This window comes from Cotesia typhae, unplaced genomic scaffold (assembly GCF_013202065.1).
Source record: "Cotesia typhae breed Kobodo isofemale line unplaced genomic scaffold, CoteBio_Ctyphae contig_5, whole genome shotgun sequence".
In the NCBI taxonomy this organism is placed as follows: Eukaryota; Metazoa; Arthropoda; class Insecta; order Hymenoptera; family Braconidae; genus Cotesia; species Cotesia typhae.
The window spans coordinates 11,378,255-11,397,901 of record NW_027423757.1 but is presented as its reverse complement, the minus strand read 5'-3'; the positions used below and the strand labels follow the sequence as shown (position 1 = coordinate 11,397,901).

Sequence of the window (19,647 nt, the reverse complement as noted above, 5' to 3'; positions counted from 1 at the left end):
TCGAAGAATTTATTTATTTAATTATCAACTGCCATATAATTTTCAATATTTTCAACATAACGGTACACTTTTACTGTAAATAATTTCCTCTATTGCAGTTTGGGTAGTTTTTTCGATGTTCTTTGATAATTTGCAATAAGTATTGGAATTGCTCTTCATTTTTGTCAAGCATTGATTATACTCACTAACTAATGCAACAGCTCGTTCTGCTGAATCATTAACAACTTTCAATTGGTTAGAGTATTCTTTATTTTCAATGTAACTGTCATTAGTAGGCCACGATTCAATATCTTTATCAAGGAAGTCATATGGTAAATCAAAGATTTTAAAGAGATTTAAAGACTTTTTAGAAACAAAGTCACTCAGACTTTTTTGCGTTAATGAATTCAAATCGTTTTTATCAATTATAAATTTTTTAGCTTTAGAATCTGTACCGTTATGAGTATTAACAGCTCCAACAATATTTTTTTTTACTTCCAATGAAACGGTATCGTCAAATAATGATAAAATGGCAAGTTCATCACTTAAATACCATAAATGCAAAATCATTTTTTCACAAGTTGCTGAAGAAATCAATGAATTGATATTTTTGTACTCGAATAAATTTTTCAAAAACTGCAAGTCATGATTAGCAGCAGTTGTTGCAGAAGTTGATGAAAACCAAGCTTTTAAATACAGTGTAACTATAAATATACAAATTTGCCGAAGACCGTCCAATTCTTTATTAGAAACTTTAAATTCATTTCTGAATAGAAACATTTTTAAACTGTAAATTGCTTTCGCCATCCACCTAGCATGATGAATTGCACCAGGACGTTTGAAAAAAATTTCTTCTTGAGGCATTTCTCCAAGGAAAATCAACGACAATTCCAACAATTCTTTATAGTCATCTCGGGGTTGTAGTAACTATCAAAAACAATTAAAAATTTGTCAGAAACAAGAAAATTTTTTTCTTAAAATCGCAGTTAAATCATACCTGTAAGGATTGTGCAATTAAACTAGATATTTCATTTTTTTATCCAAAATGATATCAGCAACAACAGTATCTTCAATTCCCGATTTATAATTAGTTTTATTTATTTCATCCCATGATTTTTTAAATCTTCCGAACATTGGTACGTTTGGCCCAGATGACACAGGCCAATATACTTCAAATGCACTTCTCAATATGATCTCAAAAATGTGGTGACGACATGGTAACTAGATTAACTCTCTTCCCAAAGTCTTTTCAATTGCCTTACATGTACCGTTATGAATTCCTGTATAAAGAAAATAGATAACTATCGTTAAATTTAATATTTTCAACAAATTGTAGATTATATTTAAAATCCAAATGAGTAAATAATTCTCAATAATTTCAAAAGTGAAATTCAGTAAGCAATAAAAATTAAATTAGAACGTTAATAATTAAATATTTTTAGATTAAATTATCATTGATAAGTTACCTGTATTAACTGCCGTCGTGTCAAAACACATCGCCTTAACATAATTAGTAATACCCCATTCACTCAATGTCGATAAAATGGCTGATGTTTGATTGTCTGCCGTCCCAGAATTCATTTTTGGAACCCCAAGTAATTGTTCGGTACCAAATGCAGTTAAAATAACTGGTAGCCGTTCCACAGATTTTGATCCAACAAGGTCATTCAGCATTTTTCCGTCCCAATGCACAACGTATTTATCGTGTGTCTTAAAGTTGTCATTAAGTCCTTTAGCAATGTCTTCTCTTTGAAGCATACGAGCTCGTTGAATTGAACTATAACTGAGCGTTGTATCTTTAATTTTAATACCTACTGCTAGTAAAACCGGAGCAATAATAAACATCGCATTTCTACTGCTGACATTAGCTCGGTCGAGTCCAAAAATGACTTCAGGAGTTAAGACATCAAGTTTTGCTCGTTTTGTCGGAATTGGAGGTTCATACTCTGAATCAGATCCAAAATTTGTAACTCCACTTAATGTATACGTAGAGAACGACTCTGATTTTTCACTTGGAACAATCGCATGACTGGTAGACGGTTGATCTAAGTCTGGAATAAGATCTGTTTTATAAATTAAACGAAGAAAATGTATAGAATTTATTCATTTTGATGACAAATAATTAAGAAAGGACTCCAAAAATTGTCTAGTCAAATGTCATCTAGTCATCTATGAAAAGTTACACTACTACTTGACTTTATAATAATTAAATATCTCAGATACTTACTACTCTCATCTATTCCCATCATAGTTGTGGTTAAGTTTGATACAGGTACATTATTAGAAAGAATCTCTTTATGGGTACCGAATTTTTGATCCAAATACAACTTTCTAATATTATCATCAAGCACTTTTAAGGATTTTTCGCTCACAATAGCGAAGAAATTTTTTGACTGCATTAGGAGCTCCACTAGTTGGAATCTAATTTTTTCTCCACAGTTCAATAACTTGGTCAACTGAATTTTTAGCACTTTGTTTGATTGAATACTTTAAAATTTTAAGTTGGTAGAAAAACACACGCATAACCTCTTTCACTTTTGGTAACTTACGTTCCGAAATTCTTTGTAGAGGTATTCCGATAAAACGTATTTCTTTATTCATTGTAGGTTAATTGATGATAAATAAATTTATGTGATGATTATAAGACTTATTTAAAATGAATTATTTTATTACGTATTCAAGATGATCAGTTTTAGGAACACTGAAAATACGGTATTAAATGGGTAGATACTGAAGATAGTTGAGAGTAAAAAACATAGATGGCGTTAGTTTCAGAAGACAAACAGAAGAAGAAATGGAATTCAAAACAAAAATCCCCTCGAACGAAAATTTTATGTATATTTTGTGAAAAACAAATTAAAAATACGCACTGAACAAATTTCATAATAATAAATGACAACGCGATTAAGATTTTAAATTATTAAAGATAAAATTTAAAAAAATATTATTAGAATAAAAACTTTCAAATGAATTTTTGAACAGAAAACATCTATAGGAGTTGCTTTTATAATAAAAACTCAAATTTGTCTAAATTTCCTTGAAACTCACAGAATAAATTGAAATTTTTCGAATTATTGATCAAAAACTAGAAAAATTGATATGCATTGATGTTTGACGATGAATATCTCGTAAACGCTCAACTTGATCGAAAAATCATAAGAGACCATTTTTATAGAGCAGTAAATTTCCTACAAAACTATGAGTTTCATCATTCATAATGATTTTTTTCATTGAGTTATAAAATTCATAAGAAATAAAAAATTTTCCCAAAAATAATCAAACTTTAACCGTTAATATCTTTTAAACGGTTGGGTTTACGAAAAAATCGTAAGAGACCTTTTTTGTAGAGCATTCAATTTCCTACAAAATCTAAGGAACAAGATATTTTTTCAAGTAGTTGGAAGCGAGATATAAATTTTTCTATCTGATAATAAGAAAAAATAGAAAACTGTAAGAAGGAGGACCTTCCCGTTACAATTAAGAACTCATGCTTGGAGAGGCTTTCTTAGAGGTGTCTAGGAACCTATTTTTCAGAGTACCAAACGAAAAAAAAAATATTCTTTTTTTTTGAATCACCCTAAAGCATATATAATATTGCTGTCTACATATTTTTTATATTTTCAAAGCCTGAAAGTTAAAGTTAAAATGAGTGTAAATGTGTAAGTATCATAGGTTGAAGATGAAGATGAGGATGAAGTCGATATATAGGAACAAGAGCTAGCGCCCTGCGTGTCGGTCCAGGCGGCTCCTTTCCTACCTGATGAGCGGTTGGGCCCAGAGACGAACGGGAGGATGACGGCGCGCACGCACGTCACGCCAACGGCGGCGGCTTCAACGGCGGCGGGTTCGTTCGATCCTCAGATGCTGATGAGCAGAGAATCCAATATAATACTTCAATACTAAAACAGCCAGCTTGGTTGTTAAGATTGTGTGTTAGGCGTATTGTATAGCATCTGGCCTACTATATGCTTCATATATTTTCCATACTAGCTTCAAAGACGTTCGAAGAGAGACCAGAGATGCCTCCTCTCGGTTAATGAGCTTTGACCACGGGGGGGGCTGAGAAATCTGCTCTGGGCCAACACAACTAGTTGACTTACTTACAACTTACACTCACAAACTAAAACTAAAACTAAAACTAAAACTTGCGATCACCGTGTTATGTTCCTTGATGCCCTCCCGCTTACAGAAACTCCTCATACACTTGAATTTCTGGGAAGAAACCACGCCTCGGGTTTTAGGGCCCAGAATAATGCATTTCACATACCAAACTCTGCGCCGGCTACATCTTTATATGTGTGTACTTATTTATTTACAACCTACATAACATGGTAATCTTTTAATTTATAGGGTGGTTCCCGAGAAGTTATTGAGTCTAAATAATATTTTAGAGTTCGGAGCAATTTTTTTTGAGATAATCGTTTCTTTACTTTGGATATAATTTCTTAAGGAAAAATTGGGGGTGTTACATCATTAACAAGAGTCAATTTAAATTGAAAAATTACTAATCATTAAAAGAAAAATTTACTGCCTTTTAATCAAAGTAATTTATTATTTTATTTATTTATTTATAAAATAAATGAATAAATAATGTATTAACTTATGATATGAATTTTCAACTTAAAATTTTGACTGTCACACATAAAAAAAAAAGATAAATGATGAACAAATTACAGTTTCAAAAAACATTTTAATCAGATAAAATCTCAAGTGATTTTTAGTTTTTAAATCAACTTTTTAGAAAGCTTGTACACTGATAAAAAAATTAAACTAATCCTAAAAAACAAAAAAATCTACTCAATTAAGATTTTTTTGTTCAATAAATTTTTATCTTGATTTAAAATGATGAAACTTTAAAATATCTCTGTTTCAAAATTTTTTCTCTTTAATTAAGTTAGATAATGTTTTATCAAAAATATTTTTTGTCAGTAATGCGGTTCTGAGAAAAAGTTACAATGTAAATTTTTTTTACCACAGAATCAATTTAAAAATTATTTTTATTACGAATAAAACGTTGAATTATTTTATAATTTTTTATCTCGGTCCAAAATTATAGTCTTAAAAATAACAATTGAGTTTTATTATCTTCCTCGGGTGATTAACAAACAAAGATATTAGCAGAGAAGATGATAAATTCGCGGCTACCCGTCATTGAAATGAAGATAACCTCTGAAATTTTGGCAAAATCGGCAGATCAAAGCCTCCAGATTAGGCGACTAGGTAAAAAGCGTCATCATCATCATCATCAGCGGTAGGACCGGGTGTAGAAGGATAACTTGGGTGCTGGGTGTGGAGGGGATTTATCTGACCAACAGGTACCGAGGTGGAAGGGTTCAGGACGTCATTGGCTGCCCCACTCTGGACAAAGGGGACCAGCGGTGGTTTTCGCGGACCCAAAGGGCCAGACTCGCTCTCACAAGCTTGTGTATAATAGTATGGGTGCATTAATGCACTCCATCGCCAATAACTTAAGCTCCAAACTTTAAGGAGAAAATCGATTTTGGGCGAATAATATAAGAAATAAAGATCTTTCGCGTGGGAGTTAATTAGTTTTTTATGTCCCAGGCGGTCCGCTTTTTTTTTCTCGGGACATATTATTTTACTTTCGCGAAACACAAGATCTTAAAAGCTTGAGTGAGACATCCAATACGACAGTATTGATGACGATTCGAAACGCTTAGCTCCACTCGGCTTTATCGGACGAACGAGGATGGAACATTATATGCCAACTCGTTTATTTTAGTTTCAGATTTTATTTCTTACCTGGGGAATTTATAAATATACGTTTTTTTCATGTTAAAACGATTTTTAACGGAACAATTAATTTAACTGAACAATATATTAGAATTAATCTGAGTGTATAAAAATATTTTTTCAACTTTGAAAAGATAAAAAATTTGAAAATATCAATTAATTTTTTTTTTTACTAAAACTGAAATAAAAAATTCAGTAAAAAAAATTTTTGCTAAAATTTATAGCTTCATTTTTGGAAAATTTCAATTTAAAAAAACTTGCAGTCACTATGTGACTTGTGAACTATAAATAAATAAAATTTAGCTTTTTTAGGAATTTTTTTTTAAAAATAAACTATTTTTTGATAGGAAAATCGACGAAATTAAAAAAGTCTTGAATTACATAAAATTTATTTAAATAAAGCAAATTTTATAAAATAAAAAATTTTTCTGCTAAATTCAAGACTGAAATTTTTCAAAATGGCTCTCTTGGTCCAAGATTTTCTCTCTTAGATCATATTAATTTTTCTATCATTGTATCTACACGTGTCCCAAACTACTCCGACAGTATCGCGGTAAAAAATAACATCAAATTTCTCTGATCGATTAAACACATTAGAATAATGATTGTAGTTGATATCCTCCGACATAAATAATACCATATGTAAAACATATATGTAGTCGGAGAGTGACTTTGAGATGAAAGTGTGTATTAGTGTTTAGTGAGCCGTCATCAGACAATAACAGCGGAGCTGGTGCTGTTACTGAGAATAGAGTCGTAATCGCCCACACTTTTCTCTTCTCCTGAAATGTCTCACACGCGCCCTTGTGCCCATAATCGTCTGTTCGGGTTTTGGGACCTAATAATCAACGCCGCTCGAATGAGAGGGACCAGCGACCGGACTGGACCAAGTGCATATAGAGTTAAGTCATTAACCACCGGCCGTCGGCTCGTTGGTGCCCGAGAAAGAACAAGAATCATCCTCTCTTTCTTTCTCATTCTGGTTCTCCTCGGTCCTCTTTGCTTCTCTCAACGGTTAATCGTTGACGGCCAACATTGGTTACATTAGTCGGCAGCCAAGCAGACTCCGCACTCTAAGAAATAAACACACAATCAAATCTCACATTCGAGTCGTCAATATGAGAAAGAGCTTTGTCGTTTCTCACTTCCCCGGCAATAAAACACTCGGGTCCACCTTTGGCTCATTATTTTGCCGATTTTCGTTGGGAATAAAGAGAACCGAGGGAAAGAGAGATGAAAGAGTTGAGTCAAGCTGATTTTAGGGTTACCATCCGTTCTGGTTTATCAGAATATGTCCTCGTTTCTTTCAAATTTTAAGCTGGGTTTAGTTTTTAATGATATTTATGATATTTTTGGGTAAAACTAGTTAATTATGTCCCTATTTATCAATTTTATGTAGTCAAAACTCACATCTTCTTTTTTTTACAATTATTAAATATTTACTCGACGCAATTAAATGTGTCAAGTTTTTATTAAAAATTAATCTTTACTAAATATTTACCACGAACGCGCAGTAATTACTTCTGAATTGATATTACATTGAAAGCTCTGAAAATTAACATTTAAGATTTAAATTTATAAAAATGTTATTTCAGACTACAATTTGTCTAGTTTTTTATACGAAGCGGCGTTTGTTACTATTTATAATATAATTTTGACATTTTTCTTTTTTACGTGTGAATAATTTCAAGTTCTTAAAAAACCAATCATGATTTATGGGGTTATGATTTATGAAATTAACTAATTAAACTCTATTATTCTCAACTTTTTATTAATTTCAAATAATTTGAACATACCTCGAAAAATTATTATGTAATATGAATTGATCTGCTCATTTATTTCCATTTATTTGGTATAATTTTTTATATATTAAAATTTTTCGATTGATTTGGTCTATTATGACTTGATTTTACTTTATGTGGTTATTTTATAAAATATTTTTGAGGGATATTCAAGTTTTGCATGATAATTATTTAAAAATTTATTTTTCTACTGAATTAAAAAATATTGTTTTGATAAACATAAAAATAAAAAAAAAAAAAAAAAAATGACAATTTCAACCCTATTGAGTAAAACAAGCCTAGTTAGTTCTGTCATTTTCTTCACATCTGTTGATCCGTCAACTTTTGATGAAAGCGTGCTACAAAGCCGGTGAAGAAGCCTGTAGTGTCTTGCTGGGCAACCTAATTACCGTCGACGAGAGGAAGGACCAGGGAGGGTTTGTAAGCGGGGAGATAACCGCGGTGTAAGCTTTGGATGACCAATAGGAGCGCGCGAAGCGACAGTTTGCCAGATTCGTGAGACTCCCGAGTTCCATTTAGTGCAAGGCACACCGGATGTTTCTTTCTAAATGGACCGCGCCCTAATTGGACCGCATCGCGAGTTGAGACCTTTCGCTTGTACGCGACGACAGCGAGGAAGATATCAAGGGTCTCTCTCTCTCTTGCCAGTTGCACACATTGGGACTGTACTTATACTCCAGTCCGTGGTCTTTGTCTACTACTCATTTATCCGTGTCCCGAACTGGTTCTCAGCCAAGTCCTCTCATCTGCTGAACCAAGACCTGAGACTGAGGCTGAGACACATGAAAGAGAAAAGAGAAAATAAAAGATTAAGAGCAGAGGAAAAAAGATAATAACCAGCGACTGAGCAAGCAAGAGCAAGAATCCGCCTATATTCTATATAAGATTGTATATTTACAACAAAAACAGACGTCTTATCTTGTATGAGTGCTCCAATATGCTTTTCAAGGTATAAGTTCAGGCATAAGTAAATAAAAGGCGCTCCACCGCTGGAAAGGAAAATGCCGGTGACAAAAACCCATGAAACTCCCGCAAAGACGCGGCCAATCAGTCTGGCATTGCATTGCGTGTCCGCTGGCTAATAAAAAGTGGTCACTGATGCTGGCTGAGCTGCTGCGATGATGATGATACTTCTGCTCTTTATTATCATTATAATTATGATGATGATGATTATTATTATTATTGTGAGGAGACGTAGTTCTCTCCCATGTAATCCGGTGTCAATGAAAAAAATACACCACACTTATGTGCTCATCAGGCTCCACCACAGCTACGCAGTCATCCGGCAACAGCGCAGCTTGTTATGGCTAATCTGGATTTTAGTCTGTCTTGGATCGTTGTGTATCATGTGGATCTCAAATTAGGGTATTCTGATGTTAATTTTTAGAATTTATTGATTTGCAATCTGGTTTCTAAATTTTTTATAAAAATTACCTTGACTTAGAAAAAAATGTTTTTTTATTTTAAAATTAAGCAGAAAACTTCTTGAACTATAAAATTTATTTTTTTTCCCTGATTTTAAAAAAATAAAAATTAATTTAAGAAAAAAAATTTTGAATTGATAAGTTGCTCTTAATTTTACTTGGCTCAAAATTTTTTTCTTTTTAATTTTGTCAGTATGTACTTCAGTAAAAAATTTATCTGAAAAAAAAAAACAGTTCTATAAAACATGAATATTACATTTTTTTTGAGAATTTTTAATTGAGATATCCTGGGATAAATAAATAAACCGCATATTAATTTAATAATCCATCATATAACGTTGAATAAAAGGTCAAAATAACCTTATGAATTATGAATACACGTAATCTATAAAAAAATAATAATAATAATGAAGATAATATGAAATTAATCGATTAAAAGGAGTCTGTTTATTATTCCTGTTGTAAATATGTTTATAGATGTGGTAGGTTGTCATTGCGTATAATGAAAGGCTGGATAAAAAAATGAAATTAATGATTTTACAAGCAAACTGATGTTATAAACCAGTTTGTTCGAACGGACAAACACATGTTGATAGTAAACCGATGCAGTTAAGTCGACTGGTACGTTCTTCTCTGCTCTGCAGGACCGCATATTTAAAACTTTTGGCTAAACTTATTTAAAGAACATGATATGCAGTGACTGTTTGTGCGCCGCGTTAATAATAATAGTAAGACAGTGAAGATCCATCTCGGTGCATCTTTTACATCTGCACCACCGTGCAGTACGAGTTCAGCAGAGCTTTGACAGCGAAATTCGATCCGCATTGTCTTACCAGGGGAAGTTTGCTTACAGTTTCCGCTCTTTAACAAACGTTACGGGAACCCGTGTCAACGCAACTGTTAAACAAGTGGTGATTATACCCAGGCCCACACGTGTTCATGAAAAACTACCAGCCAGACGCCGCTGCCGTCTTGCTGGCGACCCACCGACGCTGCTGAGCATTTATATGAGGTCCGTACAAGTTAACTGCGAAAAACGGGAGGAGTCGCGTTGACAGAGGACAGCTTTCAGAAAAGATTTCTTTTTTCTTCTTTTTTTTTTCTTTTTAAATCTAGATGTGACCACCGGAAATTGCTTGATTCTTTTTAGTTTTATTTTTCTTTTATTGAAGCTGGAATGTCACCTCTACTGTTCTTTCCGGTCTTTCAGTTAATTTTTTAAGTGGATTTCTCAGGTACATTCAGTCCTCTAAAAATTAAACAAATTGTTTTACTCCATAATTAATTACACTTTATTTTTTTTAATTTATGACTGCGGTTAGTTAAAAATTTTATTGAAAATAAAAATTTATTTATTTCAAACAGTTGCAGAATCATATAAAATTTCTTTTGTAAATATTTTACAGCATTGCATTAAATATTTATTAAGGATTTTATATGTTATTGTCACTATTGAAAAATTTTCCAGTGGTGTAAAATTTGTTCTTGAATACACATTTTAGAGCTAAAATAAATATATGACCACTGGTCAATCTTTAAATCTTAGAAAGAGTCAGATCTTTAAATTTTATATTGAAAAAAGAATACTCGTGCTTTTGAGAAGAAAATGTTACAAAGAAATGTCACTAAAATAAGTTTTTAATAGAAAAGCATAAGAAAACATAAAAAAATTTCTAAAGAAATAATACAAAGTAATCAGCAAAAAATTTTATTTTATTTTATTCAAATCTTTTTATGAGATCTTTTCATTAGCTTTTATTTGACAACTAATGCTTTAGTTGAAAAAAAATTTTTTTTTATTCTAACTTAAATTTTACAACAAATTTCTACAATATTTTGTGTATTATATATAGAAATTAATGAGATTGGAATTATAGCAGATATTTGAAAATTTTTTATAAAAATTTATAACTTTTGGAAAATCTAAAAACAAAATTTTAAAAATAAATTCTTGCTGTAATTTATTTGTTAAAAAATAATAAAATATCTCTTAATTTCATCATTTTAATATAACTAATTTTATCAATCATCTAGTCTTTCAATTAGCCAACTCCAAACCAAAATTTCTTCTCTAAAACCAGCCTAAAAATCATAAAAAAAAAATTTCTCCCCTAACGTCTTCAACACCGTCAAAAAATCATAAATCTTGCCAATAAATCCGTCAGCTCTTGAAACTCAATATCAACAAAAACAATCAGAGACATCTTCTTCTAGCCAGGGAATAATAGATCGGTCATTGTACCTAAGATAAATAAATTTCTAAACAGAAATCCACCAAACGAGCTAACATCTCCATACCAAGAAGATAACCTCCCATCCATATATCTTCATACAAACTCGATCCGACTAACACACCAATATAATCCGCAAAGCAGAGCTCGAAGGACGAAGAGAGCAATAATAGAAAGCCGGGGTGCTAGTTGAGTTGTCGAGCTGACACGCGTTCTCGTGGCAATTGCCCCCTCCTCGTTACTCACTCACCACCTCTTCTCTCTCTCGCTCCCGTTTTCTTCACCAGATCTTCTCCCACCAGCAAGTAGCGCCCCCCTCCAGTGATTTGCAGCGCTTATACCGGAATGAGGAATGACCAAAGCTGCTCTACTCTTATTTAGTTTTCCGTTTAGTTCTCCGCCAGCGCCTCTACTCAAACTCGGTAACTACTACACAGTATAAACTTCACTTGGTATCGGTAACTCGGTTTGTACAGACTCTGTATTCTCGACGTTCCCTATATTCGTTTATATTTATAAATATATATATATATATATATATATATATATATATATATATATATATATATATATATATATATATATATATATATATATATATATTTATATTAAGGCTTAGTCGTACGCCCACTTTTGAACTGCACAACCACGACCGCGGGAAGCAAACGCACTACACTGTACGAATACGCCTGGAAACATATTATACTTGCTCTTCGTCTTGCACATCATCTTCCTCTTATGTGCTGATGCTCTTCCTCTTACTCTTGCTCTTGCACCCCTCTCGTCAGAGCCGCAACACAGAACACAGAATGTCTTCTTGGTCTAGGGACTCAGTACCACCATACCCGTCAGAGGATAAACACCGTGACAATTTGTACATTTTTTAAATTTTATTTCATTATTTATTAACTCCAATTTCTTTTAATTAGAATAAAAAAAAATAATTAATTGATAAATAAAATATTTTTGTGTTTAAGTGTGAAAAGGATTAACGAAAAAAATAGAAAAAGAAGAAATAATAAATTAAAGAAATAGTGGCGGGATTTTTTAAAAGTGAAGTGAGGTGAATATTTTATTATTTTAACTTCCGATTATGGATAATTCCAGGATTACGGAGTGACTTGATTATTAATTATTGCGAGTGTTTTTGAGACTTAATTTTGAATTTTTCAGTGTTGATAATGTAATGGTGACAAATATCATGAACAAACGGAGAGACAATTCCTGATATTGTTACTGGTGGATGGAAATTTATATATCAGCGAGTTTGATTGACGAGGAAGCTGGGATTTAAGTACAAGATGCCGGAGAAGGAGGTGGCCTACCACCAGGAGGCCTTCTCCCTGCTGCCACCGGCACCCCCGCCGCACCACCCCCACTCGGCCTTTCATGCGGCCTTTCACCCTCATCCGCATCACGGGCCGCCTCCACCGCCGTTTCATCCGCATCATGGACCGCCCCCGCCACCCCATCCAGCGGTCACCGCGGCCTGGGAACATCACGCGGCCGCCGCCGCCGCCGCTGCTGCCGCTTTTCATGCTCCACCGCCGCATCCGTAAGTTTTTTTTAGATTTTTTAGGCATGATTTTTATAAATAAGGTGAAAGTAGCTGACAATTTTTTGAAATTTGTTTACAATTTCACTTCTTTCAATAGAATTTTTCCTTTTAATTATTTTATGCAGATAAATTCAACATTAAAAAATATAAAACTTTAATTAGAAGTCATCTGATAATTTTTAATTTTTTTTATATTAATTTTTGGAGCTATAAAAAATTTTCTAAGTTATAATTGGATGTCTCATAATTTAAAAGTTATAAAAAATGATAATAAGATTTTTAATATTCAAAAAAATGTCTAATGCTACTTTGACACTCATAAAAAACTAAATTTATCAACAGATTAGTTTCCCCAAAAATGTAAAAATTAAATATTTCAAGTGTTGACATCTTGCAAATTAAAATTTCTAATACTCACAAAAATTAAAAAAATATTTCAACCTGTTAAAAAGTGACTTTTAATAAATTCACGCAGGTTAAGTCATAAAACTTTAAATACCAAATTTAACTATTTTTTAACGATTTTGTTATACAAATCAAGATAGTAAATTTAACTATATCATTAAATTTTTATAACATACGTGAAAAAGTGTTATGTCCTGAATAATTCAATGTTTTGAATTTTTATCGAAAATAACCGAATTGATAGTTTTATTTTTTATCTTTTATTAAAAATTTAATGACTTTAAATAGAAATCTTTTAACAAATCAAAACACAAAACAGCGTAATAAAAACATTGAATAATATTCAAGAGAACGACTTTTACGAGAAAACGTAAATCTGCTGTGAAATATAACCAAACAGAGTCTAGCAAAAAAAAAGTTGTGTAAATGTCGGGTGGTGTACGTACACTTGGTCAATTAAATGGATTATGGGATGAAGAATCGGTGATTTAGGCGAGTTTTAGCAGATGGAATGACTATAAACGCGTTCGCGAATTTTAAATAGTGAAATGACGTGCAAACTCGTCGTTATAACCCCAAGTACCAGCGCTAGTACCAGTTAGAGTGATGCAGTCATAGTGATAGCCACAGTCTCGAAAAGACACACGGCCTGGTGTTAATTCATAGGGACATATCCGCCGAGAAGAACAAGACTCAGCAGATCTATCTCCGAGGAATGAGGAGAAGATAGTCCGTGTAAAACCTCGTAAAATCACCTCGAGTTATTGCGGCAACCGTCGGAATGCCTGTCGGTGGCTACCGAGGGGTAAATTTATTTCCTCACTACATACTAATACTAAAACTACATTAACATCTCCACACTGCATTACTCTATCACTATTGCAGTTAGGAAAATTTAAGGCGCCAGCTTTCGGCTCGCTGCTAACAAAACAACCGGATTATTTAAACCCTAAACCATTGGGCGTTGCGCTTTACTTTTTGGACTTATTTTAGCAGCTTACTCTACTTTGGCTGTATGTTCAAGTACTATTTTGCACTCCATCTACATGCATGTGTGTCTAAGTTTATAGGCTGGGACTGAAACTAAATACGCGATTGACGAAGCGACGGCAAAATTTAAACTTTTCTTCTCTTTGTCCAACCTCGGCACTTTTTATCCGAGATATTTTTGCTATTGAGGGTATTTTTGTCCTCGAAACAGCTCGGCAATTTTATTCCCATTAGAACGTTTATTTTTGAACGGTTGGGAGGAACAAAATATAAATTGTCTAGGAAATAATTGGCTTTATACAATATTGTGTTAAATTCTGTTGAAGAAATTTGACGAAAAATTTAAACTTTTCAAACCATTTCAAGACTTTTGTTCCTGATAAATTTATGCAAATGCTAAAATCTATGATTAATTATTTATTTATTTATTCATTGATAGTGAAGTCAATATTAGATGTTAATAGAGCTTTAAGTAATACAAATTTGTGTTTAATTTTGCATACAAAAGATTTGATATGAGTCCATAATAGGTTGTAGCATACAGTATTTATTTATATAACAATTTCCAGTTGTAATTTATGATAGTAATATTTAACTAGGAGAAAAGTGAATACATTGATATTTTAAAACAACAAAGAGTTTGTTTTATTATTAATGTAGCGAATTTATTCAATTTTTTTTTTTGAATTTTTTAAAATTACAATTATACTTTCTTTAAATTTCTTGCTCCAATTTAAAGTATTTAAAAAATTTTTTTTGCTTTAAGTAAACTAAAGATTCAATTATTTTCTTGAAAAAATGAAATATTCTCTCCTGAACCTAATTGAAAGTTAAAATATTCCAAATAAAAGTATGAACAGAAAATCAAATCCCCTTTTTCATAAATCACTTGCTCAAAAAATCTGACTTTCCTCTCGACAAAAACAATTATTGACAAGATCCATGTCTCGAGTTGACGCGAGTTATACCAGTGGGACTCGTGGGTGTAAGTTTGCTCGTAAAACCACGGAGATATCCATCTTATAAAGGGAATTCCCTTGTAGCTCACATATATATACATGTCTACATCTTCATGAATATCTTTATTGCTCATCCGCTGAAACACAGCCGTCCACAGAATACAAACTACAAAAAACATATTTTTCTTATTTTCATTTTATCCCGATAGAATAATATAAAACCGATTAAAATTTCTTCAAGATCGAGAATGGGTATCAAACTTCCACACAATGCCCCGCAATTTATATTAACACACACATTATATGTGATTTAATTTCCAGCACAAATTGTGAATGGAAATATGATAGGTCAATTTTTCTCGGAGAATTTTTTGGCATTGAATCTTCAATAGCAATTATTATTTATATTCAAATGTGGAGTTACATGTGTGAGTCAGAGTATGAGCAAATAAAGATGATATTTAATGTGTCCGGGATCGCGATATCGAGCAGAGAATCGTGGAGCGCTACCGTGCTCGGTCAATCTTTTATGTAGCTTCTTCAGCTCGTGATATCATCGGTCTCTCACCTTCCACTTGATTCTGCTGGTGTTAGAATAGAAAGCCCGAGTCTGAATCTGAGTTTGAGTCTGAGTACCATACTGTACAATACAAATGTGTATCTGCATGTAATATTATTATAATGCTCCGCTCGGAATGGAACAAACTTGGAGCTGAGAGTAGAGAGCAAGAAGGAAACTTGTACGTATTATAAAATAAAATAAAGAGTCTTGAGGGTACGGTATGGATATAGTGTGTAGTATGGACGGCGATACGATCCTTGGCGTGCGATTTATCATCAGTCCACCGCGTCCATTGATAAATTCCACGCATTCATAACGTAGACAAATAAAGTTAAATAAAATAAAGGCTGGGGAGCAAAAGAGAAACTTTTAGCGGAGAGTGAGAATTAAATAATATAAATAAGAGAGGGGGGGGGGGAGTGAGGAGTAAGAATGTAACTTCATAGCTCAGAGTTTACGTTTATATTATTTATTTGTTTATGTAGATATCAGGGTGATGTATGTGTATTTATTGTTGGACAGGACACGCGATACCGTACTGTACAGCACTTAGGCTTGAGCATGATACGTCGCGATATACAATGACGTGACCTGACGGTCTATCGATGCGCGATATAATACGAGTAGTGGAGAAACGCCTGAGAAACTCAATCCGCCGGCTTTGTGTTTGTAAATACGCGTAAAAAACTCGCGCCATTCAATTATCTCCTCATTAATCTCCAGACAATCAGCCATGAGAGTTTGAGCCTGGATAATTATTGCCGGAGCTTGTGGTTGAGAGAGTGTTTGGTTGTTTTAGTTTTACTTTAGTAAAAACTGTGACTATAACCAAAAGATTTTGATATTTTATCTTAAATTTTGGTTCCAAGTTTTAAAAAATAAGTTTGTTTATTAGATTACTCCAAAAAGTTTTTTTTAAGATTTTAGATCAGAATTCTGCTTGAAGGATGAGAGATCAAATAAAATTGATGGGCCTTTTTTGGAGAGAATTTAATTTCCTACAAAAAAGCTCTCTTATAATTTTTTCATATCTTCAATCCTGTAATCAGAAATTAATTTTAAATGACAAAACATTTTTTTTCATATAATTTCTATTATTTAGCAAATTATTCCATCGAAAACATATATCGGCTATTTTTAACGACCGGCGAGAGACGACCTCAATCCGTCCAATAAAAATCAAACTTAATTTCAGTTTTTTTCAGAATACGCTTTTTAAATTAAACCCGACAATAAGGCACTTGTAAAATAACATACATCTAAATCTCGTGATTTAATTACTCGGGTGAGACAATTAAGCGATGGTACACTTGATAACTTTGATTTTGAAGCATCCCTAAGGGTGAATTAAAACGTCGGATAAATTCAGACACGTGCTCGCGCTCAGTGTTTTAACATGTTGTGTTGTACCTACCCCGCTGCTTAATCACTGTACCTTGGAATTAAATATACATATACAAAAGGATATCCTCGAGGACTCGGTTCTCAGAAAGTTACGGTGCTTGGACCAGTATGAACATAAGTAGTTCTGCAGTGCGTGTAGTACTCTTGTCATCTGTGTGATTCATGTTGACAAGAAATATATACACATTATAATATATTTTTGACGTGTATGCAGCACACACATGTGTGTAATCCATGTGAATTTAAATGTAGGTGTATGTAGATGTGTTGAAGAAACAGAGAGCCCAAAAGGAAACGGGATGGAGTGTAGTTAGACTTTTCTCTTTAAATTTTATCTCGAGAAACTAAATGTGCCAGCCATGTGGCGCTCATTGTCTCATACTTGTTATATACATATATATTTTTTTTTTCCTTAGATAATATAATATTTAGTCAGGCTACCTAACTTCATATTTTTTAGATAAACACTAGGAGCTAATGGTTTGATAATTAAACCCCATTAATTTAAAATATGTCGCGATTAGTCAAAATTATTTTTTAAGCTCTTCAATAAAAATTTTTATTATAATTTTATTATCATAAAAAATTTAAAAATGATTTTTTATTCATAATTAATCGAAAAAAAATTTTTTTTTCAATTTTTCAACTTTAAAAATAATTTTTTTTTAATTTTGTCTTCAAGAAAAATTTTTATAAAAATTTTATGACCATAAAAAATTGAAAAAGACAATTTTTTATTAAAAAAAAATTTTTTTTAACTTGAAAAATAATAAAAAAAAATTTTGACATATAATTGAACCGGAAAAGTCAGATCAATATAGTATTACCGAGTACCAAGTTTTAACTTGACGTAAAATCTCATAATACCAGTTGTCCAAACAAACCAGAGTTGTTGTGGCGTCTGGAATTCACCACTCAGATCTTGCAGGACAGAATTAAATAAGAAGCTGAAGCATATATGTAGCTTTAGAGTACATAAGAGGAATCACTGCATCCGCTATATGTACTATCATCATCAACTTCTAAGTCTTGTGTCTTATGTCTTGTATTATGCTTTCTTCTTTCCCTACTACGCTCCATTACTACCCGAGTACATACCAACACATCACACACCACACATTACACATTACATCCTTCTTGATGAACATGCGGACAACAAGTCGAAACGTCTTCATGAAGCTGAATTGCCTTGTGAGCAATTGGAACATGACCGACCAAAAAGTTTAATGAACATTCTCTGTTATTTTATTTTTGGTCTTACCCCACTTTTTTTTTTTTTTTCAATTGTGTTGAGAATTAATTATCCAAATTTCATAGAAAAAAATAAATTTTTTGATAATAAAAATATTTATTTTGTTACCGCTTAAATATATTGAACTTAATGAACTTAAATTGGAAGAACTGTAACATAATAGAGTTGAATGAAGCTTAAACCTACTTAATTGATGATAATAAATTACTTTAAAGTTTTAAAATTAAACTTAATTTAGCAATATACATTTTTTTTCGAAGCAATGATCAATGATCAATAAAAAAAGAATTTTTTCTCAGTAAATAAATTTTTTACACTAAAAACCTCCAGCGCTCTTGACTTATTTATAATCGTAAAGATAACTAACTATTCCATTAGTAGTGGGTAAAAAGCATCCGCGTATAAAAATGTCGATTTTAAAATAGCACATACCTTTTTCACACATGTATATTTATACATTTATTATTATTATTATTATTATTATTATTATTATTATTATTATTATTATTATTATTATTATTATTATTATTATTATTATTATTATTATTATTATTATTATTATTATTATTATTATTATTATTATTATTATTATTATTATTATTATTATTATTATTATTATTATTATTATTATTATTATTATTATTATTATTATTATTATTATTATTATTATTATTATTATTATTATTATTATTATTATTATTATTATTATTATTATTATTATTATTATTATTATTATTATTATTATTATTATTATTATTATTATTATTATTATTATTATTATTATTATTATTATTATTATTATTATTATTATTATTATTATTATTATTATTATTATTATTATTATTATTATTATTATTATTATTATTATTATTATTATTATTATTATTATTACATATATATAGTAATATGAAAGTAGAAAATTTATTCACTGTCAATAGCTTAATGACGGCAAGCTGACGGAAGTCATTTACCAGAGTCGAAAAATAACTATTAAAATTTTACGATACTTTTAATTATTTTTTTAATTCTTTTAACACATAATATTTTTTTACAATCCGTCCTCCATTCTAAAGACGTTTGAACAGCTAAAGTAATCCATTACCATTTAAATATAAAATCCGTGTCAATGTCCGATTACTTTTACAAAAAAACAAATTAATTTTTTTCTTAATAATAATAATAATAACAACAATAATAAAATTTTATAAAAAATAAACTAAGAATATATATGAAGCGTATCTGGGATGCTTTTGCCGCACGGTTGGGCGTGCATCCGATTATCTTTTGGTAACTCAATCTTTTCTCTTGAAACCACTTCGCAGTATCT

General features: G+C 31.5%; 2 protein-coding genes across 3 annotated transcripts in view; one reads left to right on the top strand and one right to left on the bottom strand.

The window, feature by feature from the left end:
• Positions 1-1,061: 1,061 nt before the first annotated feature.
• On the bottom strand, positions 1,062-3,543 carry LOC141530635 (uncharacterized). The gene is made up of 3 exons (XM_074247855.1): positions 2,207-3,543; positions 1,446-2,030; positions 1,062-1,259 (listed from the first exon to the last, which is right to left on the bottom strand). Exons 1-3 carry the CDS (start codon positions 2,376-2,378, stop codon positions 1,201-1,203), a joined length of 816 nt encoding a protein of 271 aa, XP_074103956.1. The 5' UTR covers positions 2,379-3,543; the 3' UTR covers positions 1,062-1,200.
• An 8,403-nt stretch (positions 3,544-11,946) lies between these two features.
• Ci (transcriptional activator cubitus interruptus) overlaps positions 11,947-19,647 on the top strand; it is a 68,524-nt gene continuing 60,823 nt past the window's right edge. The window contains exons 1-3 of one of the 2 annotated variants that reach the window (XM_074249098.1): positions 11,947-12,064; positions 12,168-12,253; positions 12,364-12,745. In XM_074249098.1, coding sequence (XP_074105199.1) covers positions 12,492-12,745 — 254 coding nt within the window. In that variant the 5' untranslated portion in view covers positions 11,947-12,064; positions 12,168-12,253; positions 12,364-12,491. Of the gene's footprint in view, positions 12,065-12,167; positions 12,746-19,647 lie in introns of both variants that reach the window. The other variant, XM_074249099.1, reaches the window with a different exon arrangement.